This window comes from Poecilia formosa, unplaced genomic scaffold (genome assembly GCF_000485575.1).
Source record: "Poecilia formosa unplaced genomic scaffold, Poecilia_formosa-5.1.2 Scaffold146, whole genome shotgun sequence".
NCBI lineage: Eukaryota > Metazoa > Chordata > Actinopteri > Cyprinodontiformes > Poeciliidae > Poecilia > Poecilia formosa.
In genome coordinates, this window is record NW_006800085.1 from 1,415,602 (window position 1) to 1,441,293 (window position 25,692).

At 39.3% G+C, this 25,692-nt stretch overlaps 1 protein-coding gene across 13 annotated transcripts in view; it reads right to left on the reverse strand.

Annotated features, from left to right (window-relative positions):
• Window positions 1-25,692, reverse strand: part of ank1b (ankyrin 1, erythrocytic b) — a 73,063-nt gene continuing 47,371 nt past the window's right edge. For 3 of the 13 annotated variants that reach the window (XM_016677053.1, XM_016677049.1, XM_016677047.1), the window contains 21 exons: window positions 25,223-25,286; window positions 24,890-25,002; window positions 24,570-24,794; window positions 22,742-22,896; window positions 22,320-22,531; window positions 21,015-21,219; window positions 20,812-20,908; window positions 20,451-20,679; window positions 20,161-20,289; window positions 18,490-18,609; window positions 17,816-17,900; window positions 15,605-15,679; window positions 15,226-15,357; window positions 14,825-14,983; window positions 14,246-14,317; window positions 4,952-5,600; window positions 4,728-4,863; window positions 4,593-4,637; window positions 4,187-4,258; window positions 3,153-3,247; window positions 1-2,182 (listed from right to left, as the gene is read on the reverse strand). In XM_016677053.1, the coding sequence (XP_016532539.1) occupies window positions 3,179-3,247; window positions 4,187-4,258; window positions 4,593-4,637; window positions 4,728-4,863; window positions 4,952-5,600; window positions 14,246-14,317; window positions 14,825-14,983; window positions 15,226-15,357; window positions 15,605-15,679; window positions 17,816-17,900; window positions 18,490-18,609; window positions 20,161-20,289; window positions 20,451-20,679; window positions 20,812-20,908; window positions 21,015-21,219; window positions 22,320-22,531; window positions 22,742-22,896; window positions 24,570-24,794; window positions 24,890-25,002; window positions 25,223-25,286 (3,043 nt within the window). In that variant the 3' untranslated portion in view covers window positions 1-2,182; window positions 3,153-3,178. The remainder of the gene's footprint in view (window positions 2,183-3,152; window positions 3,248-4,186; window positions 4,259-4,592; window positions 4,638-4,727; window positions 4,864-4,951; window positions 5,601-14,245; window positions 14,318-14,824; window positions 14,984-15,225; window positions 15,358-15,604; window positions 15,680-17,815; window positions 17,901-18,489; window positions 18,610-20,160; window positions 20,290-20,450; window positions 20,680-20,811; window positions 20,909-21,014; window positions 21,220-22,319; window positions 22,532-22,741; window positions 22,897-24,569; window positions 24,795-24,889; window positions 25,003-25,222; window positions 25,287-25,692) is intronic. The other 10 variants (XM_016677055.1, XM_007563315.2, XM_016677056.1 and 7 more) reach the window with 9 other exon arrangements.

Consider the following 25,692-nt stretch of genomic DNA (forward strand, 5'->3'; position numbering starts at 1 on the left):
TGAAACACTAATAGCCTTAATAACTCGGTGAAAGCAAAACTGATTTTGGATGACTCCATCTCAACAATCAAACTTTTTAAAAATAACTAAAGCGAAATTAGATTTTCTACTTTAGTGCTTTAAACAATGAATAACGATAATAGCAATATAAAAAAAAAATACACCACAGATCATAATTGCTGGACAATCAATCCATCTTTTCTTTTTGTTAGGTATTATTGCTGTGGCAAAGCTGTCTGACATTCTGACATTTCAACCATATGTTTATTTTGTTTATGTGCTTTTTCACGTTCTACATCTGAATGTACTGAGGCTTGCAAAGATATTTATATAGAACATCTTAACATTTTGTCATGTGACAACCACAAACTTCAGGGTATATTTTGGGGATGTTTTCTGACACATGCAGCACTGTTTTTGTCATTTGTAGATGGAAAGAGCAACAAGCCTACAAGGGGTGCTTTAAATGAAAAAGTATGACTTTAAATGAGAAAACTTAAAAAAAAAAAATGTGTGTGCAACCCTGTAATTGTAGGGTTGCTGTTGAAAATGCATCCTATACTTTTGTGATTTGTAACAAAACATTTACAACAACATATGCTTATCCTTTTACCTCACAACTATGCAATACTTTCCGTTTCACCGTTGCATAAAAACTCAATACAAGGCATTGAAGTTTGTTGTTCTAAGAGGAAAAGATGTTCACAAAGTAATAAATGCCTTTGCAAGCCACATATAGAAAGTTCACGAGTCTGGGGTCAGTGATAACCGGACAGTCACAGTGCTACCTCTCTGTCCACGCTTTACGTTTTGTCACCTGCAATTTTCACACTTGCCAGGACTTTTCCAAGCAATGTCTTAAAAGTCAACTTCTTCAGTATTTCTTCTGTCTTTTGTATTGAATGGAAAAATAAAAATTTGACAGCAAGATGCCACAGCTGACACAAACAGATAAAAAAAAAGGATGGAGCATAGAAGTAAAATGGATAGAGGAGACCTGCGATTTTTACTGCATATAAACAAGGGCTACCAATAAAAGATGGCTCAAAATGAGATATGCTACCAAGAAAAACCAGAAAAAGCTCGTAAGGAAGGAAAAAGTCAAGATATTTATCGTAGAGCTGCTGTGCATCGGAATGTTTTCCAAGGAAAACATTCCGATGTCTTTAGAACACATTACCCCTGAAGACACGAGGGAATTAAAGAGATCCCGTTTTCTACCAAAGTCAAACAAAGTGGAGAACAGAAGCGGACAGATACCGAAGAGGAAGCGAGCTCGTCTAAGGATAAATCTAAATAAAAACATAGATACACGCAGACGAGAACTCACAAGCGGGGAAGAGCCGGCGGCTTTCCCTTGGCAGAGGTCGAGCACGCCGTGATGTCACAGAGACAACAAGCCAATCAAGGGAGGGGGCGGGCGAGGCTCCACGCAGAGCTCGAAGCAAGGTAACACATGCGGCAGAGCAATTTAAACGCGCACACACACACACACACACATGTCCACAGAGCATAGAGTGCATATATCACATTAAGAATAAGAGGAGAAAGGGTCCGATGACAGAAGCATTGGCTCAGCAGAGGCTTTGCTGCATATTCAGCCGTCCTTTGAGGGAGTTGTGTGTTTTTTTGTTTTTGTTTTTTTGTCGGTTTTTTTTGGCTGCAGTGTTAACGGACTCAACTCGCTGACAAACGGCTCCAGTTAGTGGGCATGAGGTCCTTTAAAAAGGCCTATGACCCATGCACGGGCCGGCCCCTGTACCTTCAGTTTTTTTACTCCTTCAGTTTGTAGATAATGACAGTTCAAAAGGTCAAAGGGCATGCACCAGCAGTTATCATGCGATTACAGTTCACAGGAAGCACTTTGTTGCTTTTTTTTTTTCCTTAGTTGTTTTACGAACATTTATAGTTTTTTTTTTTGTTTTTTTTTGTATAAAAATGAATTACCATGCCTCTGTTTAGTTATATTTTTCTTTACAAATGTTATAAAACTACAAGTTCGACTCCTCTTTTTGTTCTCGTCTTCTTTTGTTTTGTGGTGCTTCATGATCACAGGTTGAGGATGTTTCTGGTTGTCCTGGTATGTTTTCTCCACTTCCTCCCCACATCTTCTAACTCTTCATTTCCATCTTCGTTCTGGTCGTGTTTTTGTGGTGGGTGTTTTGGCAGTGGGTTTCCGGTCCTGAAAAAAACAAAAACAAAAACAAAACAAAAAACAATAGAAATATAAAAACAGATTTAATATGCATACAAAATTATTTTGGCCTTCTAAAATTTTATGATGAAAGTGTAGACAATGACAAGTATTCAGAAAAGGCTGGGAAGCTGTGTAAAATGCTGTTAACAGCAGGATGTCATGATTTGAAAACACTGAAACATGGAAAACAGAAACATGCTAAATTGGCAGCAATGAATTTCAAAATGAAAAAAATCTGAATATATTCATTGACAAATACCACTGTAGTTGACAATAGGTGGTAGTAGTGCCACCCACATATTGACCATAGCACGGATACTGCTTTGTAGGCTGCCACCAGTGCCAATATGTTCACAGGAGGCAGTCGAAATAAAACACAGCAAAGTCTTTTGTAGGTTTCCCACAATATTTCCATTTCCAAATGCCATAATTTTCCATACTCAGATTTAAGCTTACTTCGTTGCCACATTTTGTTTATTTTCTTTCTTAGCTTCTTTTCCTTCTATGCTTCAACTGTAGTAAGTTTTTTAGGCTTAAAACAACTTCCTTTCCCCTCTACTTTGTTTTCTAAAGTTGATTCGAACAGTAATAGTCCGTCATTTCTGAAGCGTGTTCGTGGCAATCATAGAATTTAACCACTGATATTTAAATTAAAAAGGAAAACCTTGCTGTCTTTGTATTTCAAAGACAGGAAAGTATAGAATTTAAATGAGTGTCAAATCATTGCAGACTGTGCATTTTACACAACAACCAAACATTTTCATTCAAAAAGCATTACAAAAAGGGAATCTAACTTGGAGCAACAACAACAACAAAAAAAAGAACAAGAAAAAAAAATAATAAAAACAAAGTTGGTGTAAGAAACTATTAGGCTCTATCAGATTTGGTAGCAGTCACCACACAGATTATTGTCCAAGCACTGGGACGCACAAGTGCTTGTTTTGTTGTCCCGTACCTGGAGGACCGGGCAGTATGTGTATTTCAGTGTTTAACTCTCCGGAGACTGGTGCGCTGCAATGACTGAGCACCCTTTCTTACATCCATCCCCACCTGGAGCAAGGAGGGCAGGAGGAAGGAAGGAGACAACACTTGGACCAGTTAAGTGCTGAAACCAGAGTAGGAAACTAACTATGGCTCACATGTTCAGGGTGTCAAAGGGCTTTAGCAGTCAGCTAACCAAATCAGGCACCAAATTAACTCATTTTGTGTTTCGTTTCATATCAAATTTCTCATTCTTTGAATGATCTGAGTCATAGTTATTTTTTTTATCCTTTTAACTATACAAAATTCCTTAAACCAACATGAACCGAAATCCTTGTGGCCTCTATGTATGACCTTCTGTGTGTTTCACTCTGTGTGGCTGATCTTCAATGACAAGGTGTGAGCTCAGACGTGTAGCGTTTGTGTGAAGGTATATGGATAGTGTGAGACTTTGGTATCATGATAACCTTGAGCAAATCCATCATGCTTTTACTGTGCTGTGAGTTTAAATAAGTCTCTTACACAATCACATTTAATCCATTTCACAACTCATTCTCATTCATTTTGCTCAGTTGGTAAAATGCTACTCAAGCATTGATCACACTTTTCTACTCAACAAGGTCCTGCAATGTTTAGGAAACCTCAGAAGTTAAACTGAACAACTGTACTGCTGACAAGTTTTTGTGCACACAAATCCACACTGAGGGTAATGAAAAAGTTGCCTGTATATTTCTGACAGAATTTTTAAAAAAACCTGCAAGTATTTAGTTCAGAGACTAAGCCTGTCCTTCCACTGGCTACGGTATATTTATCTGACAACGTAAAACCTAAAGTAGTTTATTTGTAGTCCTTGAAAACAAATGCTGTATTTGTTTAATTGTTTAAAACAGACCAATGTCCTATATGCTACTTTAATGATTTTACTGTGTGGAATGAAAATAACGACATACATGAAGCTGAAAATTCATGTGTGACTCATGGAAAACGTGAAACAAACAGTCATCTTACTTTTCTAGAGAGCGCAATTCCGCGTTCCTCAACAAATTTTGCCTCGGCAGAATAGTCCGCCTTCTCTTCTTTCTGAACAAAGATAATAAAATACAATCAAGTAATGATTTATATCAACTTAGAATGCTTAAGAGGCTTTTTTTTAATCTGAGAAATTAATGTTAAACAATTTTTTCGTCTGGAAAAAATCCTTTTAGCCTGGGTCTTTAATTTGATCAAAATGACCAATCATCAGCCCTGATGATTGTTGAGTCGTTTAAAAAGATTAAAAAGTACAGATGATTGTGCAAATGGCTGGATATAAATTTGAGTATTCAAAAAAAAAATAATAAAAAAGTTAACGAAATGAAGATGTTTTCCCTCTCCAGGCGCAGGAAGCGGCGGGTGGTCGGCATTACAACCTGACCTGGCCTCGCCTCTGCCCCTGCTCCCAAGCTTGCTGCCCGGTCTCCTGATGGGAGAAGCCCAGCCCCTTGTCAAAAGGCTGCGTGCCCTTCAGGAAGTGCCCACGCAGCACATGAGAGTAACCCGTATCACACACCGGAGTCAGTAAGGCTTCCTGGGCTGTGTGCAAGCCTGGCACACTTCCGCCATGTCCGGATGACGCCGAGCCCACCCAGCCCTGCAGGGAGTCCTTGTCTGGTAAGTATGGCTGAAATGCTCCACCTCCCACCATCCTGCAAAGAATGAAGCACAGCTCGATGTCAGCAGGGGGAACTATGACCTCGTAATGCGTTGAGACGGTGCACCTTAAAGACGACGTACCGGTTGTCCCCGTTGTGTTCTGGTGGCCTGAGCCCAGTCATCTCACCAAGCTGGGCATACACCTGCTGGCCTGCAACAAGAGAAATCCCTTCCACTGAGCCCAGCCCCACACCACCAACTCCTTTAGTTCCTCCTCCCACCGCCACACCGTCCCCTCTCCTTGCGTCTGACCTCTGACCTCCCGGTTGCCCGTTCAGATTGACCTTGGGAACAGCGCCAGTGGCCCTCACCCTGTCCCGTTCTGCCAGTGCACTCGCTGGCTCTTGTGGCACTTCCTCCTCTTCTACTTCCCCCCCCTCCTCCTCCTCCTCCTCCTCCTCCAGCTCCATGATGGAACCGCTGGCCCCACTGGCTCCGCTGCTTGGACGGCCCAAGCTGCAGGGCAAGGAAAGCGTCGCGCCCTCAGAGTCATCTGCTCGACTGCTACCATCTAGCGATGAGTCCTCAACTGTGACCAGCGAGGGGCTAACCCCTGCTGGCCACACCTGAACATCCGACATCTCCATTAGTGTGTCTTCCTCCGTGGTGGCAATGGGCGCACACTCCAGGCTGGAAACCTCCTGCCAGTATGGCTCCACACCCAACGGAGAGGGCAAGCTGTACTGCATGGAGGCCGGGGACACAAGCTCCTCCTGCACCAGCCCATAACCTGGAAGGAAGACAGGGGCGAGACAAGAGAAACACTAACACCAAGCAGGCACAGCCATGGGGAGGGTCGGGAGGTTACATGTCGACTGTTTCTCCAACCTACTTAAGAAACAGTGGAGCTTAGCCATGTCCCAATACATAAGCAGAGACTCTACATTCTAAGAATTTGGACTGATCAGTCAGAAATACATTTTGTCCAGTACTGCATTTCAGTAAAACCAGGCTCAGGTAACAGGAGTTTTGAAAACCTCAGTGATTTTAAATGTTGGAATGCTCGGAATTTTCAAGAGGCGTTCTTGCAATGTGCAAAAATCAAAATATTAAGCAAGTTTTGAAAGTTAAATGCCGGAAAAGGAAGAGTCGCTTTATGGAAGAGCTACCAGGTCACGCTGACAACAACCCTCAGAGTGGATGCTGTTACTGAGGGGAAAAACTTCAAAGTTTTGTGTATCACTGAGGTGTTTGATAATGGAAGTCATATGATGTCCAGAGATGTGAACGCTACTCATAAAGAAGCTGCATTTTTAGTGTGTTATGTCACTCTATGCCATTGTATGTCTGAGGCTCATCGAAGCAACGAGACGGCAAAACTTTAAAAAAATGCTGAACATGGAAATGTTGGCAGCATCTCATCAATGTTCGAGTTAAAGTAAGGATCTACCTTGTGAAACACACAAAGATTGCTGTTTTAGTTTTTGCTATCTGTGCTAGTCGTGCTAAATGAAACATAAGTTGCTAAAGAAACTTTACAATATCAATGCAATATTCATTTGATCTTTTAGTAATAATAGGATGGTAAAATCCAGCTTTACATACTCCGTTCTTACACATGATATAAATCACTAACAGGTGTAAGGCTAAAAGAGTGTTTTGAATGATATCATAAATCTTAAAAACAAATGAGAAATGGCTAAAAGCATTGGCAGGTCAAAGCATTGTAAAATCAGACATTGGAGCTTGACCACAAAATTCTGATCCAGTAGATCTCTACTCATAGACTCTCCATGGTGATGAAACACAGATTAGCTTTCCAGCTCATGACTAGTGGGGAAAAAAAGCAAAGTTAATTTCTACAGTTGTAATAATTCGAGTCACAAAACAGAGATAGTTCATGCAAACCCTATTTTAGATGAAGTAACTTTTTCAAATGATGGAAGGACAAATTGGTTCAAAGTTCCTGTTATCCAAGTTTGATTTTTATGTTTAAAAATAGTTATTTAATGGAGAACTGCAGTACTCCTGCAATTATATTTTATCTGCATGCCCTTGAATAGAACACAAGAACATTTTAAATTAAGTTTTTTTTTTTTTTTTTGCAGTAATGCTTTGCCCAATTGATGTAAGATAGTTAGTCTGATGCAAAGAATTCAGTCCAGGTCTTTGTCATTGGGACACAGCAAAATGTGCAAGTTGTGAGGGCATACATTAAGAGCTTCGTGGATCATCCTTTGTTTGTGAGGTGAATGATGCAGGGCTCTTGATTTTTTTTTAATCAAATAAAGAAAATTAATTCCCAGAACGTAATCTATCCCAGGAAAGAAAAAAAAAGAAAGAAAAGTGAGTGATTTTGGGGTTGGCACGATATTCATTTACATTAAAGCAAGGATGTCCGTTTTTTTAGATGGGTCTTTTAATTTGGCCCAATTAAAGACCTTTCCAAATCAGAAACTAAGCAAAACAGCTTAGAGGAATTGTTATAACACAATAAACAAAACTGCTGTGGAATATCTGTTATCGTTCCAACCCATGTCATAAGTTCCTGAGTGGGACTCAGCAGTAGGCTTTGCTAAGAAAAATGCAAGCTACAGTTGTTCTTGCATTCCCCTTAATTCAGCAGCAATTCAGAAACATGCATCCTAGTCTGAACCTCGGGCATTTAAGTATAAGTCCCTCTACAAACACACACACACACGCGCGCACACACACACACACACAATTATACATACTCACGTTAAACACAGTTAATAGATTTAAAACTAATTTAATTTGGATAAACGGTGGAGTCATTAGAAGTAGTTAGTATTTTACCTGCAGAAGACACCTCCTTTAAGCTGTGCCAGTTTGTATGGCTCCCTTAACAAAAACATATCTGGGGCTCCACTTCCAGTTACAATTGAAGAAGTAAAAAGTTGCATTGCATACTTTAACCAGAATAACAATCTAATGGAAAGGTAAAAATCAATGAAAAGCATTCACGTGAACTTAGCTCATATTTTAGTTTTTTGTAGCGCGTCGCTTTTATAACGGTTGTTACACGACATAAGCCAATACCATCGTCATAGTGAATAACTTCAGACCAATATGCAGATATTCATCAGTGCAACCCTCGCGGTGGCTTAAAGGTTTCTAAGAGTGTGTGAATGAAATGACATTTTTTTTGATCAACAGTGGAGCAAATCCACTTTTATCTGCGCTCTCCTCTTAATAGTTGTTAGGTCATCAGAAAATTATGGACAATATCTTTGCTTAATCTGAGGTCACTGAAAGAGTTATCTCCTGCAACTAAGATAACCACAAAACACCTTTTCGCAGAACTCCGCTTCAAAAAAATCCAAACCGTCTCTTTAAGTATATGAAAGATATTTCATGTTTTTAAAGATTTTTTTTCTTTTTTGGTGTTTGAACGCCATTTAACTTTTATTATTAATTCGAGTGCGACTTATAATTAGTTTAGGTGACTGAGGTTTTCATTTGCTTTTCAAAGACAGTACATGAAAGACGCAAACGTACACATTCAAACACAAAATTGTATTAATACAGTTTTTGGTGGTAATTTTAAAGTTCAAAGAGTTATTATGATTTTTCTTATGAACACCATGTGCACTCCGAATCTCACTTGAATCACAATAAACAATTTTTGTAGGCATTAATAAGCAAGGGAAATTAAAATAATTTTACATCTTTACATTTTGTTTAGGGAATTTTAATTTCTGTATTACTTAAAATATTAGCTAAACAAACAGCTGGAAAAATGGACAGAATTAGAAAATTATGATGCACGTCACTTATACCGATTTCTTGCAAAACTTGAGTCAAAAATATCTTCATAACATGAAAAACGTGACAGGATTGCAGTTAGGATTTCTTATTTAAACATATGCAATTTTTTACATTAATAAAAGTGAAAAGGTCTTCATCCAAAAATCAAGCCCAAAGTATAGTTGTGATAAACATATTCATGCAAATATCTGTAAAAGTACATTTAGTGCAGGTTTTAATGCAAGGGTTCAGCTTAACTTTTAATAATGAACGCAAATTAAATGTTGTCCCTCATACCTGGCCTCACTAAAAGCCTTAAACTACATTTAGTTCAATCTTAATTTTCAAAATGTTAATTAATTTTAATAGCAAAATCTATTGACTGTCAAGCTAAAGGAATGAAAATGGATTCAGAAAACATGTTTTACATGATTTTGTCAGTCATTAACTGAAAAAACTAAATCCCAATAAAGGCATACACAGTACACAGTTAAATACTAATGGATGTAGATGTGGAAAAGGTTCCCAAACTTGACTTTTTTTTTTACCAACATGCCATCAAGTTTGAGCATAAATAACATGTTTTCGGTGCTTAATGCGTCATTCAGCAGATCTGCAGCTCAGAATTTATTTGGTCTTACTTTTAATGTATAAAGCAGCACCCATTATGGCCCAGTAATGGAGATGTGAACATTTTGGCAAGAAGCACCTTGAAGCCTTACAGCTTCATTAAATGTTTAGAACAGCTGACACATGTTATTAGAGAGACAATCTATTATATAACCTCGGCACTTTTTGGTACCCGTACTACAGGTGTGCAAAAAGCCTTCACGCAAATTCAGCTTTTATTACAGGAGCTTAATGTCACACTGAGCACAGAAGCAAGAACTTCAGTGCATTTATTCCGTTGGGAAAAAATATGCGTTTCTCATAATGACACTGCCATCCTAATGACTGGTACGAATTCATTGGAGATATACGTGTAATTGTAGAATATTTTTAAGTTATCCTTTAGTTTCTAAAGCTGACCAGAGCATTTCTCTGATGTTCAATAAAAACATTAGAATCAATTGATTATGTGGATTATGTTCCGCCTTCACACAGATAAACATAACAGAGTGTGTTACCTGGACTGTTTAAAAAGTGATGGATAATGATGCAAAACATATGGGTCAAATCTACACATGAATAATTCAGCAGACACAAAAATCAACTTTTTGACCAAGGACATCTCAGTTCCACCTCTAAAAGCTCTTTCTGAAAACAAGACGACCCAGGAATGGTCACAAATCTAGACGAAGACCAAGTGGTATCCTACAGCCAAAACCTGTTGTGAGTTTGTAAAGAGAATTAAGAGTCGATGAACCAACAATTGTGACACTACTGATTTTGTTAAAAGCAATTATTTTTCATGGGATTTTCCTCCTGCTGAATGAATGCATGCAAAGCAAAGATCAATTTTGTCTACATTTTTCAGTGTGACGCAAACCTACTGCATTAAAAGAAGGATTTCAAGGTATTTTAAGGCTTTTAAGCGGCACCAATCAATTCATATAGCTCCGTATACGAGTGAAGTACTTCTTTATGATGCGTTTGTTTTATTCCCAGAATTTATTGACTTATGAACTACAGTGTGTGTCTCTGGGATGGAACAGGGCCAGGATGGTCAGAGGTGGCATCAGAATGAGGGTGGACAGGAAGGAATGAGTTAGAATGGCAGCTTGAATGAGTTTAGTTGAGTCAGGGTTAGTCCTTCCTTTTATTCCTGTTGTTTAAAAGAAACACACACACAAGTGTCCAAGGCACAACACATGGTGAAGCACAGACTAGCTCTACTGAGACTAAAAAAAAGCCCTGAAATAAAACGGAAAAAAGGACGGCACACTTCACAACACTCTTCTCAATACACTAAGTGTTTTAACAACGGTCAAATAAAAACGCAGACACACAAAACTACACTCGTATTCCTTTATATATGATGAATGAAGTAGATTTTTTTGGGTCACAGGTGAGGTTAAAATGTAGGGTAATAAATCCTGAACATCCAAACCATACACAAACACACACACACCCTCACACCAGTATCCCTGCCAGCAGATAATGTTTCAACAATGCTGAGAGTCCTTCAGACTTGGGCAAATTTTTGTGTTAAGAGCAGTAAAAAGTGTAAACAAACCCTCCTCGGTAACACCGACCTCTTAAAATCTTAAAGACAACTGTATGATTAATGAGTTTGCCCATGAAAGAAAGACTTCATGTTTGCAGCAGCATTGTTCTCTGAACATTATGTGCGATGCAGAAGTCAATGTGTTAACAGCATATTGTTAAAATGACACCATTTGTTTCACAGTAAAAGAAAAGGAAACACTTTTTGAGTTAATTTAGCATAAAACAAGATTAGAATACACCCACTGAACAGAGAGAACGTTATACACAGCAAAGATTAATTCAGACACTGAAGGCATGCCATGCACAGTTTGATGTCAAGAACATAAACGGCAAACTGCAGACACCACAGTTCATCAGTACAAAATCCTCCCTCACTCACATACAGTATTTATCAGAAATGTACACACACTCATCATCAGCATTCATAATATATTATCTTTGAGCTTTAGCCGTTTCCTTAAACCCCTCTTTATTGGTGCTGGACTGGAAACATAACGGACGCAAGATCCAAGAATTTGATTTTTTGTTGTTGTTGTTTGGTCAATTTTCTCTATACTCCAAACGGGTTCAAAATTAGAAATACAGGCCCAAATATATACAAACATTTTACTAATATTGACATAGATGTGTTCTATTTAGAGCTCAATGTAAACCTGCAATGTGATTTTCAAAACTGGTTATGATGTGTGGCCTCACCCTGTTGCATCTGCATAAGAACAAATACAACCGGGTGATGTACTTACAACTTAAGTTAAGTCAATAAATGTGGTACCTTTAGAACATCTTGAAATTGTGCAAAAAGTACTAATTTTGAATTCTTGATTGATTTTAATTAATTTTTTTTAATATGATGTCACACAAGGAAGTAGTGTTTGACATGCTGCCTTAAAGTCCACCCACAGGTATGCCTCTGTTTAACTCAAATGTTGTGAACAAAAGTGTAAGTAGCTTATAAAGCCATCATCATCAAGGCTTGTGAGGAAAAAAGTCAGTAAAAAAAAAGCATCTTTATATACAATGTATGCAACTATCCGACTTGAACTGAACTGATTTGAGCCAGTTTGAAAAATCCTGTGTGGATAACAAACAATAACCAACAACTTCCAACTTGTACAACTAGTTCTTGTTTTGAGGAGTGGCTGAAGTTGTGTTTTACCTCATCAGTCAAACTTTATGAAAAGGGATTGAAAGGATGAGTAAAACCCAAAAATTAATATGACGCTCATGCCTTTGATGTGTGCATGTAAACTTCTGACTTCTTGACCAGTACGTAAAAAACGCTTTGGAAATAATAACCTCACTCAGTTAATCCAGCAAATTTTCAATATTCATCTGCTGTGCGAATAAGACTCAAACCTAAGTGACTGGATCTAAACAAACGTATCTTTTAAAAGCTAGTCTGAAACAAAAAGCTCACTTTTTTTAACGTCTACGCAAACTCACACTCCGGTACGGTAACAGCAAGGCATGCAGCATGCACGTGCACAAACAGTAGTACACACACTGAGCTGTGGATTTAAAGAGGAGGAGAGGGTCCCCACTCGACTGAACGAGGGAGGAGCACGGGGGGAAATAAGATGACAAGAGAAGAGGAGGCCCAGAGGTCAAAATGAGGTTCTTATGAGGTCAGAGGTCAGACAGGTAGAGCTGTGAGGAGGAAGAAGAGGAGAAGGGAGGAGGAGGAGAAGGAAGAGGAAGGAGCAGGGCAGCTGGGCAGCTGGTATGTTGTGTCACAGGTTCAGAGAAAGAGGAAGAGGTTGGACAGAATCCTGAGGAAGAGAGACAATTCCAACACCATCTGTGGTGGGATGTGTGGAATGTTGTCTTTTTCTCAGGTTAAAAAAAGAAAGCAAGAGCGAGATAGGAAGAGGGGAAGACAGAAACAAGGAATGAAGGCCCAGAGCACATTTTCATTTTGTTCAGTTGTGACTCTTATCCATCCCAGACATACACACGAAGATATGTATGCACACACGCATACTTATGTGCACACATACGCAACCAGTCCCACATGTAATCCAGACATCCATAGTAAATGAAAGGAATTTTTTGCACAGTGCATTGAGATGGTACATATACCCTAGTTTTTATTTGTTTTTCAAATCACAATCCAAACACTTCAGAATGTCTGATCTGGTTCTTATGTGACAGACCGGCAAAACAGAGTGCATAATAATAAAGAGGAATAACATTTTTTAAAACAAAAATCTGAAAAGAGTGATGAGAATCTGTATTTATCAGTCTATACCTTGGACTCATCATCTGTGGTATGCCTCCACCAGCTTTATTCTTTTTTTTTTTTTTTTTAAGCAAAAAACTTCCATCGGATTGGTTTGGAAGTATTCGTGTATTAAAAATTTCAAGTCTTGCCAGAAATTCTCTCCTGTTGTTGCGCCCGAACTTTCCTTACACCATTAGGACACCTGAATATAAAAATGCTTTATTTCAAGCTACCTCCACTCCAATCTCATGTGTCTTGGAGCCCCTAGCAGGTTTTCTCTCAGGACTGGATGAATTTAGCTACATCATCTTCCAGTCACCTGAGACCACGTTCCCAGTCTCTGTTTGATACGTTGATGGTGATAATGGGCTGATCTCCAGTACTGTTTTTTGTTTTTCCTTCCTTTTTCTTGCCACATGCAGTATTTTGCTCGTGGAACAAAATGTTCTCATGCTCGGTCTGCGCCCTACAAGGCTGGTAGAAAACTGCAATTAAATTTTAAGGCTTTCGTTTAACAAAGACTTTTCCGTTGTTGCCATGTGAACAGGTTATCCCCCCTGAACCATGGATCTCTGCAGTCCTTCATGAAATATGTAAAGCCTTGGCTACTGTTTAAAACCTCGCCGTGTTTTAAACATTTCCATAACATTACCCTTCTTCATGCTCTTTGTTTACTAATGTTCTCTAGCAATCCTGCACTTTGATTTGGTAATTTTGGGAGACATTCCAGAGTAAAAGGGGCCTGAATATGAATGCAGCTAGGTCACATTTTCAGACTTTTATTTGTAAAAAGATGAATTAATTAATCACTTTCCGTTACTTCAATGTCATGCACTAGTTGGTCTGTCACATAAGATCCCAATTAAATACACTGAAGTATGTGGATGTAGGATGAAAAAATGTGAAAAAACCTCAAGGGATATGTTCACAAGACACTGCGCTCGTCAGATTCATACCTTTATGGCTGTGTCGCCTTAAAATCCAAAATATAAAAGGGAGCTATGATGGTTTTCCTAGATGAGTAGAAACATTGTAATTCATATCTAAATTATGAGGTGCAACAAAGTGTAACTTAAGAAAAAAGAAAAGAGGATGACTTGTGCCCCGGTGAGAAATGCACAGAGGCGGTGTTAGTGCATGCTGATAAAAGCCATTTTCATGGTGGGAGAACGACACCATTCCTCAGACCTCAAAATCATCGTCTGAGACTCATCGTCATCATCATCATCATCAAGAGCAGCAAACCACCATGCAGCCCCAGTTTCTGATCAACTTACCCCTTCTGAAAAACGGGGGTCTAATAACTCTTGGCTTGTGCACTATGCGTGAAGGCCTTGTGTCCGTGATCTCTTGTGGGGCAACAGAAACAAGGCACAATGGCTGTTACCCACACTCTAACGAAGCAGGCAATTTTTCCACAGATGAAGGGGAACGGAGGGGCACTTTCTGGGGCTCAAACAGGGCAAACGTTTCAATTAAATAGCAAGTCGATGTTTGAAAATAGTTATTTTGGCTAAATGCCTGTTTCCTTAGAGCGACACATTTTTAATTACTTACTTTTCTTTTTAATCACTTTTGCTTCCAAATTATTTTTAACACTGGGATATTCTCAAAAATTGTAGTTTCAAACCATAATAAATATAGAATAAATATAAAACAATAAAGAAACCTTCATTCTCTCCTTTAAACTCATATATCCAAGTAGAAGGGATTTTGTGATAATCTTCATCATCATCTTTAAGATAATCACGAGCAAGCATAAGCCATTGCGATTTAAATATATAAAAGGTAACACTTTGCTAATACATACAATTGTTTCTCTTGAATTCATGCTGTATTGTGTTTGTGTTTCTTACCATTAATGACACTGGGGGACAACAATGTAGAGTCTCTGTCCGCCAGACGACAGGCCCCCTCTTCTGACAACCCGGGCCCCTGTTGTGGGGCCTGACCCTCAAGTGAAGACACGATATCTGCACGGTCAATGTTCTTCAAAGCAGTGTACAAGCTCTCCACTGGGCAGCACACACACCAAAGTGAAAGACAAAGAGAGGAAATGACAAAAGAGATAGAAAATGAGAAGTGAAGTGTCTGTAAAGTTACACTTTCAAATTCTCTCTGAGTTTCTTTTAACACAGATCCGTTTGTGCTGTTGCTTGAAATCTAAAGAACTTTCCAGAGTTTTAAACAATGTATTTAATCCCCTACAGAGTAAATCTGTAGTCAGTTTAATAAGAATTTTAAATGTTGGACTCACTTTTGGCCCTTTTGCCCTCTCTGCTGAGCCACAGGTTGAGCAGGGCGGAGCTCTGGTCCAAAAGGGAGTTTGGATTTTCTACACGGATCCTGTTGATGTCGTCAACGCTAAACTGAAGCTCTCGCGCCAACTCTGAAAGAAAGAGCAGATAAAATAAACTGGATATGTGCACCAGTAAATAAAAGACATTACGATCTCTTACAAATGAAGTAAATACCACAGGTTATCTCCTGGTCTGTAAACTGTAAGTTCACTTAAGATGACCTGAACAACTTTGACAAGGGAACTCTTTCTTAGTCAAGACCAAATCAGATCCACCACTAGTTTGTGTTTACTCGCTGTATTTGTTTCAAGCTTGTACAAATCTGAAGTTACTAACCTGCCCAGCTTAAGCCCAGCTGATCAGATATGATGTTGATTTTGATCTCGGTTCTCTCCATGGCATTCACTGAAGCTAAAGAGAAAATGGGAGCAGTTTAGGACCCGCAAAACATCATGAAAAGACAGTGTCAAAAACACCAGATTTCTGAACTCAGATGATTGTAATCAGGAATGTCTTGATTCCAAGACATCCTAATCCTAAATCGCGATTTAATACATTCATTAGTATTAGATTCCCTAAGAAGATTTGTCGTCAAGTTTTGTGCTGGTGATTTTTAAAGATCTCCACCTATATTTATATTCATAACTAGCTTCATATTAACTTAACTAACTTTAACTAACTTCATATTGTGAACATATCTGACAGTGAATATTATTTTGTTGATCTCACAAATGTGGATGGGAGAGACCATATTGGCTGCTGCAGCTCCTGGTCTAGCAGCGTCCAGATGTTGCTCTGTGCACTGTCTTTAGTTGTCATCATATGTACCAGAAGTTTTTATGAGGCTCAAAGTGCTGAGTTTATGAGGATTTAAAACATTTTCTTTCAGTTTTCTTAAGATTTCATGTCATGAGTAACTGGAAGAGCACTAAAACATGAGCTGAGTTATTAAAGTCACTAAATGAGATACTAAGCGTGTTACTGTTAGCCTAACACTTCAGCAACCTGCATGAATTTAAATGTATGCACAAACCATATAGGCGGTTGTTTGAACAACCAATAACTGCCTCACTTTCTTTTCATTTATAAAGGAGAAAATGTGTTTTTGTTTGTTTGTTTTTAATCTAATTTGCAAATAATTTAAATTATAACACAATGGATATTAGTAAAATTATTGGGAATTAGTTCAACTTCAAAATACTAGCAAATTGCTTGCAGTATAAACATTTGTATGTGTAGTATCTGCATCAATAGGCAGTAGATGCACCAACTTGACTTGGTGGCAGTTTAAGGTGAATTTGTGGCAATCTCTTTGAGGCTAAAACGTTCCTGTTCAAATTAACATCAGGTTTTTCCCTCATTTTGAGTCTGACCTACAGAAACTAAAGTTTAAACAAAAAAAATCTGCCACAATCAAGAAACGCAGAAAGAATAAACTTCACCATTCACAATGTCATTGGGGAGTGAGTAAAATGCTGTGCAATCAGAATACTATTGTAGTCCACATAACGCTTATTAAATAAGGTTTGTGAATTCTTGTCAAGGTTCTCAAGAACGTAGTATAAAAAAATGTCTCGTTTTCAATTCCTCTGCATCAGGGGCTAAAACATCCTGACCAGGACATCCAGCATCCTAACATTTGATCTACCCTTATGAAGTTAAGTAGAGTATAGCTATAAAAATAGTTATAAGATTACAGTTCATCATGTGTGAACTAAGAAGACTTAAAACTGAGAAAAGTTTCTGTTGAGATTTAATGATAATACATACCTTTTCTTCTCTGTGCAGCCAAATAAGCACTAACCACAACAGTGTTTTTATCCAAGTAATTGTCACGGTTAGGACTGAGTGTGGGTATAAGATGTAAGACTTTGGGGTTCATTGAAATGTTAGCCCCATAGTAGCATTCCGTAACAATTACAGAGGGACCAAGGTGCAATGTAGCAGCGCTGTGTACTTAATAGACAGAAGAGACCTTTTCTCCTTCCTCCTCCATCAGGAAACCACTTTTTTAACTTTAAGAGAAACCGTTACACATTTACCAAAAACCAGTATAAAGGGCTCCTCTGTCTAGCTCCACTGGGAGGTCCTGCTCATTCTCAGTGCTCATAAGCTAATGGTATCTGCTGCCATGCCATTGGATGTCGCAGTGGAGACACCAGCGCCATGCTTAACCAATCACAGAAGTCGTTGTTCGAACATCCAAGACACTCAGGAAAGAATAAGTCAGACTTTCCAGGTGCCATGGAGCTACTGGACTGCAGGCCATGTTCCAGACGGCTGCTTGTCTCTTGGCCTCACATTCTGTGTGCTTTCATCAAACTGCACTGCCACAAACTCTGGGGCATACTGTACAGCAGTGCATTGCATCCAAGGCTTTAGTCTTTGTGCCATGCGTGCACATGAGACAAATGGGGGCAGAGAGGGTGGAGTAGGGGCAGATTAGGGAAGCGGGGGGTCTGGCCAAAAGGGCAGCGCAACATTCTGTGCCCATCTCCAGTGTGTGTCTATGAGGAGAGGGCTGAAGTGCAGACAATAAAAACGTACCCACACCAGGCTCGTTCAGTGCACTGTAGCGCTCTCTCAGGGCCAGAGGGGTCAAAGTTCGCCTGCGTTCCTCGCTCCCAGCAACCTAAAATAGGGACCAAATAATGGTTTCTTATGGCAGACAATGATTGTCTGGAAAACATCTTAATTGGAGAACATGGAAACGACAACAATAAAATAAAAACATTTGACTCTATAAGAGGAATAAAGCAGCCTTTAAATTGGTTTGCATCTCTGGTGCAAACCAATGCATCAAAAACTTTGAAATAAATTACATGTCATTATTTTAATAACATCCTATCTTTGCTACAAAGTAATATAAATACAGGTCCACATAAACAAAAATGCATTTTGCCAATATGGAAAGCAAATTATAAGTAAAAGTCTTCAAAAATGCATGTCTCTGTACTTTCAAAGAACTCTAGGTCCAACAGTAAAAGTGAATTCCTGCAAATTTATCAGAATGTTCTAACTGGTCACATTTTTATTGTGACATTTTTTAGTTATTAAATTCTCAGTCAACTAAAAATAACTTTTCATTATTAATCCTGTGCTACTTGAGATGTGTACTAATTTTTAACCCAGTAAGAATTTGGCCTCACAACCTTCATTTGTATTCATTTTCTAAGCTCTCATGTTTAAAGGCATGCTCATGTATCATGGGAAGTTCTTACCTTGACACAAGGTGGCATAGTTATATTAAGGTTACACAAGACGTGTTGCGAATCCTCGTACTTTGTGCATTTCCTCAGAAAAGACAGAAACCCAGTGGCTTCCTTGTTACTATCCCTCACCTGGCACATACAGATGACAGAACAAAGAAGGAAAAGAGCAGAAAAACAGATAGACGTAGGTGGAAAACAGATCAGAGAACAGAATGTGAAAGAAAGAGTGCACAAGACGATGCACATCGGAAAATATTAGAGTGAAAGCAGAGAAAAAGAAGGGAGGAAAGGACAAACAGATCAGAAAGAGGCGTTAGATCTCTCCACAGAGCCTCGAGGCTGGTGCGCAGTAACATTGGACAAGAAGCAGGGGGAAACAGGGATGGAAGCAGTCCACAGGCAGGCAAGAGAGAGAGAGATTTACCTGCACATTTTACCTGGGCGTCTGTCAGATCAGACAGTTACAGAGTGACCATGAGAGAAAGAAAGAGAGACAGTGAGACAGACACGTACAGACAGGCAAGGCCGCAAAGATTGGAAGGCAGGCAAAGAAAGTGAGGGAGACACAGGGCATGCAAACAATTACCCAAGAGAGTCGGGGGATAGATAGGTAAGTTGTTTGTTGCATGGCTACAAGAATTTAGGTAGGTGATACTACATAGTACCATAAGTCACACCGACAGATATGGATGAAAACAAAAAAAAAAATAATTGGATGTATTTAGGGAAAAGAACACCGTACAACACAATGAAATTACGTCAATATGGTCACAGGACAGACAAGACAAGGTTTATACACAGAGTTCCATGTAGTTTTCAAAGACTTTGCTCTCAAGTGTGAGCTACATTTAATCTCGGAGCTCCATCAACCTGTGGGCCGACTCTTCTGAATCAGTTTACACATCATTCATGCGTTTATTGTTCTTTTCTCTGCACATACAGTTTTGTCTGAAATACTACATTAAGAGTTAAAACCAAACCGCAGGTATTTTTAAACCTCTCCAGCATAGAGATGTCGACTGGTGAAAAATAAGGTGTAAAAAAAAGTAAGTCAGTGGAGTGTAAAGGTTTAAGGGGGTAATAAAAAGGAGACTACATTGTACATTGCTGGGTGTTTATGCCGACAACTAAAAATCGTAGCAGTCTTTTAAAAATTCAGAAAAATTCAAAAATTCGGATAACTTTTCATGAACGTGTCATTGCAGGGATGATATTTTGTCCATCTTTTGTCATTTGTTTTGCTATAGGTCCTGGGAAAGCAAAACATTCCCAACCATTACTCTAAATAAAAATAAAAAAGCATTTTTGTTCAATTTTACAAAAGTTTCTCTTTTAGTTGGTTTTGTTCTTGTTCTTGGTAGTGACAGTTTTCACTCCATTATTGTGTCTGGAGGACGTTCATTTAAAAACCAAGTATGTTGCTTTATGAAAATTTTTTCAGGTGGGCAATAGTCTTTTTGTTTCAATTGCACTATTCATGATATTGACACCATTATAAATAGTTACTGTCAGGTGTCTGTTAATAAGTAATCTGGAATATTGGAAGAATATTGATCATCTGTAGAGAGGATCCTTGGTGTGTTAAACCCCAAAACTTAATAAAATTAAAACAAAAACCCATATGGAATGAATGGCAAGCGGTAGAAAGTTAGGCAAGTGAACAGCCACATAGAGACAGACCTTGACAGAAACAGGCAGCCTGTTGTCTCTGAAGGCCTGGAAGCTGAAGCTGCGAGGCTGCTGAGTGGCCTTCCGGATGGGCACTAAATTCCCAGAACACTCCAGGTGCAGCGGCATGCCCTCCATAAGCTGTGAAAACCATCCCAATGTTAGAAAACAAGCAGGCTATGACCATCCACTTTTAAATAAATTACTAAAATTTAAATAATAAGGGAGAACATAAAAAAAAAGTCAGTTCTTTGCCACTTTTTCTTCCTGTCAGCGTGATCACTGTTCTCCTTTGTTCTTACCTCGATGTCTCGACTTCGGGCCACCTCTGAGAAGTTTTCGTGCAGTTCCAGAGTTTTGTCCATCTTGTCATCTGTCATGCAGTAGCAACGCAATCGACCTTCCCGAGCTTCGTTCATCTTCGCAAAAATGACAAATTTGGCCATATAAGGGACTGCCATGAGCTCCTTGTACAGCAAGTTGGCAAAGGTCACTGCCTCAGCTGTACGTGGACAGTCTGCCAGCCAGAATCTGGATGGGAAAGAAGAACAAATGATTCAAGCCAGTAGACACTAAATGTCTGCACATCAAAATGGGGGGAAAAAAAAAGAAGGGTGGTAATAGATTTTTTTCTTTTCACAAAGTTCGTGCTGAGTTGCTTACCTTGCAGACACGTTGGTGGTGAAACTGGCACAGCTACTCGCGTACATCAGCTTGGTGGTTCCAGTAATGTCCTCCCACTGAGCTGGAGCTGTTCCACCTAAGTCACAAAAATAAACAGTGAGTTTAATCGGCAAAGACACAGCTTCCTACAGTCCATAGCAATTCGAAGTTGGACTTTTTTTTTTTTGTTTGTTTAACAGTACCTATGACACTGCAGAGAAGGCGCAAGCTGGTGGTGTCTCCCTCCCCTGCATCACGTGGACTTTCCCTCCAGGATGGAGGTAAAGGAATGCGCAGACCAATCGGACGGTGGAACTTGCGCCGCCGGGGTTCGATTGTAACCACCGGGCTGAAGGTTGCCTGGTTTCCCAGCTGCCTAGTTAGCAGTTCATCAGGGATTGGTTGTGCCTGACATTTATTCAGGGGGACAAAAGATTCTTAAGAAAACCCAGAAAAAAAAAAACCATGACCGCAGGAGAGAGAAAAAACATTGAGAAAAAAAAAAAAGAAAAAAGAAAAACAGCATATAAAGTTTCAAAGGATAAGTGTGGAACTAATGCTAAAATGTGAACTGAAGGAAAAAAAAATGCAAAAAACTGAAACGACAAACTCACAGCCATACTCACACATGCAACAAAGTCATATTTCACATCTGACCCAACTCAGACCAGTGCATCAGCTCAGTCAGTGAGGCTCACAACTTAAATCAGGCAACTGAGGAGAGACGAACGACAGCTGGATAAAAGCAAAACATAAAACAAACCAATGTCAGGCAAAGCAAAAATGCAGACTCATGCAATTTATTTTACACTGACTTGTCAAGACAAAAAGAAAAAAAAAGTTAGTAAGGTATGTAACCAAAACAAAGAAAAAAAAATACAATGAAAGCCCATGTTGTGTACAACAAAAAAGGTTTGCCTGACTGGTGACTTTATGTGTGTCAACCTTACAAGCAGGAGTCTACTAAATAATACTGGTTTCATCAAACGGTTTCATAATCAGGAGTGCAGTTTAAACAAGCTATTTGAAATGTTCACTTGCTCACTCACTCACATATTTCATGTTCACTGCAACCAGGAATAACTATGGTATAGAGTGACCAGTTGTTATTAGTTTTTTTTATTTTTAGACTCTAGTGCATGTGTTGTGTTAGATTTGTCAAAAGGGGTATTAACTAAAGAGTTTGGCAAATTTCTTAATGTTGTGCTTGAAACACCGATTTACAGATGAGAAAAGAAGTCACTTACGATACTTAGATATTCTTAAGAGGGCAGCACAGTGTCAACATCAACATGAGTCCTAGAAACTAAAAGTATAGTATATTCCCTTATTTGCCAAAAAGAGCAGCTCAAAAACATAAATCAATGAAAGCCAACATTAATCCAGCGGGTAAATGTGCCACTACAGACCACAGAGTTTCTCTCTCTCCAAGACAGTGTGAAACATCAAACATCCCAGCAGTTACTTTTTCTATGCATTGCTGCAGAAATGTCTTCCTATCTCTTTACCTGCAGTCCCAGCCTCACTCTCTTGGTGACGGCCGTCTCAGGGAAGATGGCTTCCACGTGGGGCACCAGCTTGCTGGTGAGCCGGCCACCTTCGGGGCCGATGAGATCACTTTCCTGCTGAATGCGAGAGACTACAGCAAAGTAGAGGGGAAAGTCGGTGGAGATGATTCGACGTATCCTCTTCTTCTCCAGCTCCTCTTGACTCTCCAAGTCTACAGCAAAGTGAAGAAAGGTCAGAGGGAGGCAAAATGATGGATTTTTATTGGCTTAACGTAAATCAGGAGAAGCTTGACTTTCAAAGTTTGCTGAGACAGCGGCCTTGAGAAAGTTTCCTTTGACGGCTGCATCTCAAGATGGCAAGTGACTTTCCTGAGAACGTGCAAGCTGCTGTGGAAGACAGTACCTGTTCAAATGAAACCCACCTTCATCCATGCCATTCAAAATGGTTTCCAGCACTTCGTCTCCATAGCGATTGCGATGCTCCTTCCAAACGGAGCCGTTTTCACTTCGGAGGACCACAAGCTCCCGGTCCCCACGGGCCAATGAGGCAAAGTGGGGGATTTCCACTATGACAGGTCTGCGAAGGTATAAAGTACTTTTAAAAGTCTTTAACGTCTTTATAAACTTTTCAGTTTGAATCAAGAGTCTTCAGTGAGTTAGAGGCAATTACATCTTTGTACTGGTATAAGAATTTCCTGGAAAGTATAATACTTATACAAGTATTATACTTCTTGTATAATACAAGAAGTATCTTGTACAAGACAAGAAGTATCTTGTATAATACAAGATACTTCTGTAATGAACAAAGGCCTCAGTAAAGCAAAGGCAAACAAAGTACAACCAGACCCATGACAAGCATGAGGAGAGGAGGATCTGCAGGGATGATAGGTGAGTGGAAAGAGGTGAAGAATGTGGGTGGTGAGAGTTGGAAACAAGGACAACTGAGGACATCGCAAGGGTACAGTAGGAATTACAACAAGCCAAAATGAACGGACCAACAACGCTGCCCAAAGTCCGAGTAACAGACCAATAAGGCACAACATTATGACCAGAATGCAGTAATGCTGCAAACTGCGGAGCACAGTCTGTTCTAGAATGTTTTTATTGCAACCAGCATGGACTTGTTTAGAGCATTAACTTCTTATAGAGAATAGATATGGATGCCCTTCTGTATTGCATTCTGGGATCACTGGGGGTTCTTAGCAGAACTCTAAATAGAACTCTTTGGTAGAGGTCAGAGAGAGAGAACATGAAGAGAAAACTGAAATAAGGATGTTTGTTGTTTTTGTGATCATTCCTTAATTGAGCCAGAGTAGCTCGCCTAGCAGATAATGGGTCAAACCACAAGGGGGCTACTCTTCACTCTCCACTTGTCTTAATGAGTCCTCTCTGAGCATCACTGCTCATTCACAGGGACATTTTTGTAAGATACTGAGTTCTGCAGGCCAAGAACAACAAGTCAATATGGAGATTCTCTGAATCGGCCGTACAGCCGCAGAAATGTGTCTCGTCAAACTGGCTGAAGTCCTCATGCTTGTTCTCCCTGCTTCTAATGTCAAGGACAAAGTGGTTACTGGTTATCTAATATATCCCAACAACTAAGAGGTACAACAAAGAAGACAAAATTAATGTTTTGACTTCACTTGTATGTGAAGTTCACATGCAAGTGACCGCACTAAGTCACACATAAAGCTATGTGTGACTTAGTGCATTCAAACACAAACGATACTTAAAACAAGACAAACAATAACAATGAAAACTTGAAACTTCTTTTGTAGACTAACAAGTTTTAATTAATGCAGATGTTAGAAATATATATAAGTTTTATTATGTTTATTAATTGATAAAGAAACAAATGGGTTGGGCAGGGATGTTCTGCCCAACAAATTCGTTGGTTGGACATGCATATTTGTGTGTAAAACTTCATTTGACACCTTTTCCTGCACATTTTTCAGGTCAAATATTCAAACTTTATAGATTTTAATTTAAATCCAGATTTTTTATTTTTTTTATTTTCATTTTTTATCCATATTGTTCCGACTTTGCGATAGATATTTTTTACTGTGGTCTGCCTTTAAATTTGAAGCCTGCACAAGCCAGAGAGCGAAAAGCAATGGATGAATGGATGGACATGAAAAAATGTGTTTTGAAAGTACTCATTATTTTCCTTAATTTAACCTCCTCATACTTGAGAAATACTTAAAATTGCAAACTTTAAGACTGCTGAGCACAAATACGAGTTCGACTCACCCCAGAAACTGCATGCTGGAGGGCCCCAGGGAGATGATGCGACTAGCCAGGCCCTCTCCCTCCACCAGTGGAGGAGGCGTCGTCAGTTTCTGGGGTTTCACAAGACGGCAGGTGATGCGAGTCGGTGCGGCGCAGGTGCGGGGAGGGATGATCACCCGCAAGCCGTGGTGTCTGCTTCCTCGCATGGAGCCTCCACGTGCATCCACCATGAAACTCACCAGGAACCTGGGCATTGTGGGGTGACACGTGGTTTTAATGCAATAGTACTGATAGGAGCTTTTAAAGCAAGCAATTAAAGGATTATTAACTGATTAGCTCACCCTGTGTGAATGGGGCTGGCCACAGGGCTGACGTTGTCTGAGGTCTCTGTAGCTGGACTACTCGGGATAAGAGAATCCTCATCATACTCTTTTGGTAAAGGGATGGGCGTGTGCTGAGAACAATAATAATAATAATAATAATAAAACATACACAACCACGAATGGTAAAGATTAAGACACAGAAAAGGAAAAAGGAAGAAAATAAAATGATTAAAAATGCTCCATAATGTAAGAAATGTAAGGAAAGTACAGAAACAGCCAGAAAAACTATTTTATATTAATATTTTAATGAGCAACATAAGCTTGTTAAATGTGAATGAGGCTGAAGGCTACCTGGTCGAGCTGCACCGTCTCTGGGGACACACAAGGAATCCTGGGAATAGCAGGGGAGTATGGCCTGTGAGGGAGGAAATCAGGAAAATCAAAGGCAGAACACAGCGACTTCATATTGCTATGCAATAAAATATTAATACGGTAATTACGTTTTCTGTATCTAATTATCAAGAACAACCATATGCATGCTTGCTCAGGAATGCATGATGTTATCTGTGCAAGCAATGCTAATGTTTTATAGACAGACAATAATGGAAAAACCAGCAGAATCTGACTTCTAACTAGTCATAAATAAATGACCAGTTTGTAATCCTTACAAGGTCTTAAACTTGGTTGAACTAAACTTTTGATGAAATTTCGGTTAACGATACCACATATTGTTTGACAAAAACAAATCCAGAGATCTGATTCAACATGTAGAGAAATCAACAATATATCCACTAAACAGCAAAGACCTTAAACAGTTAACC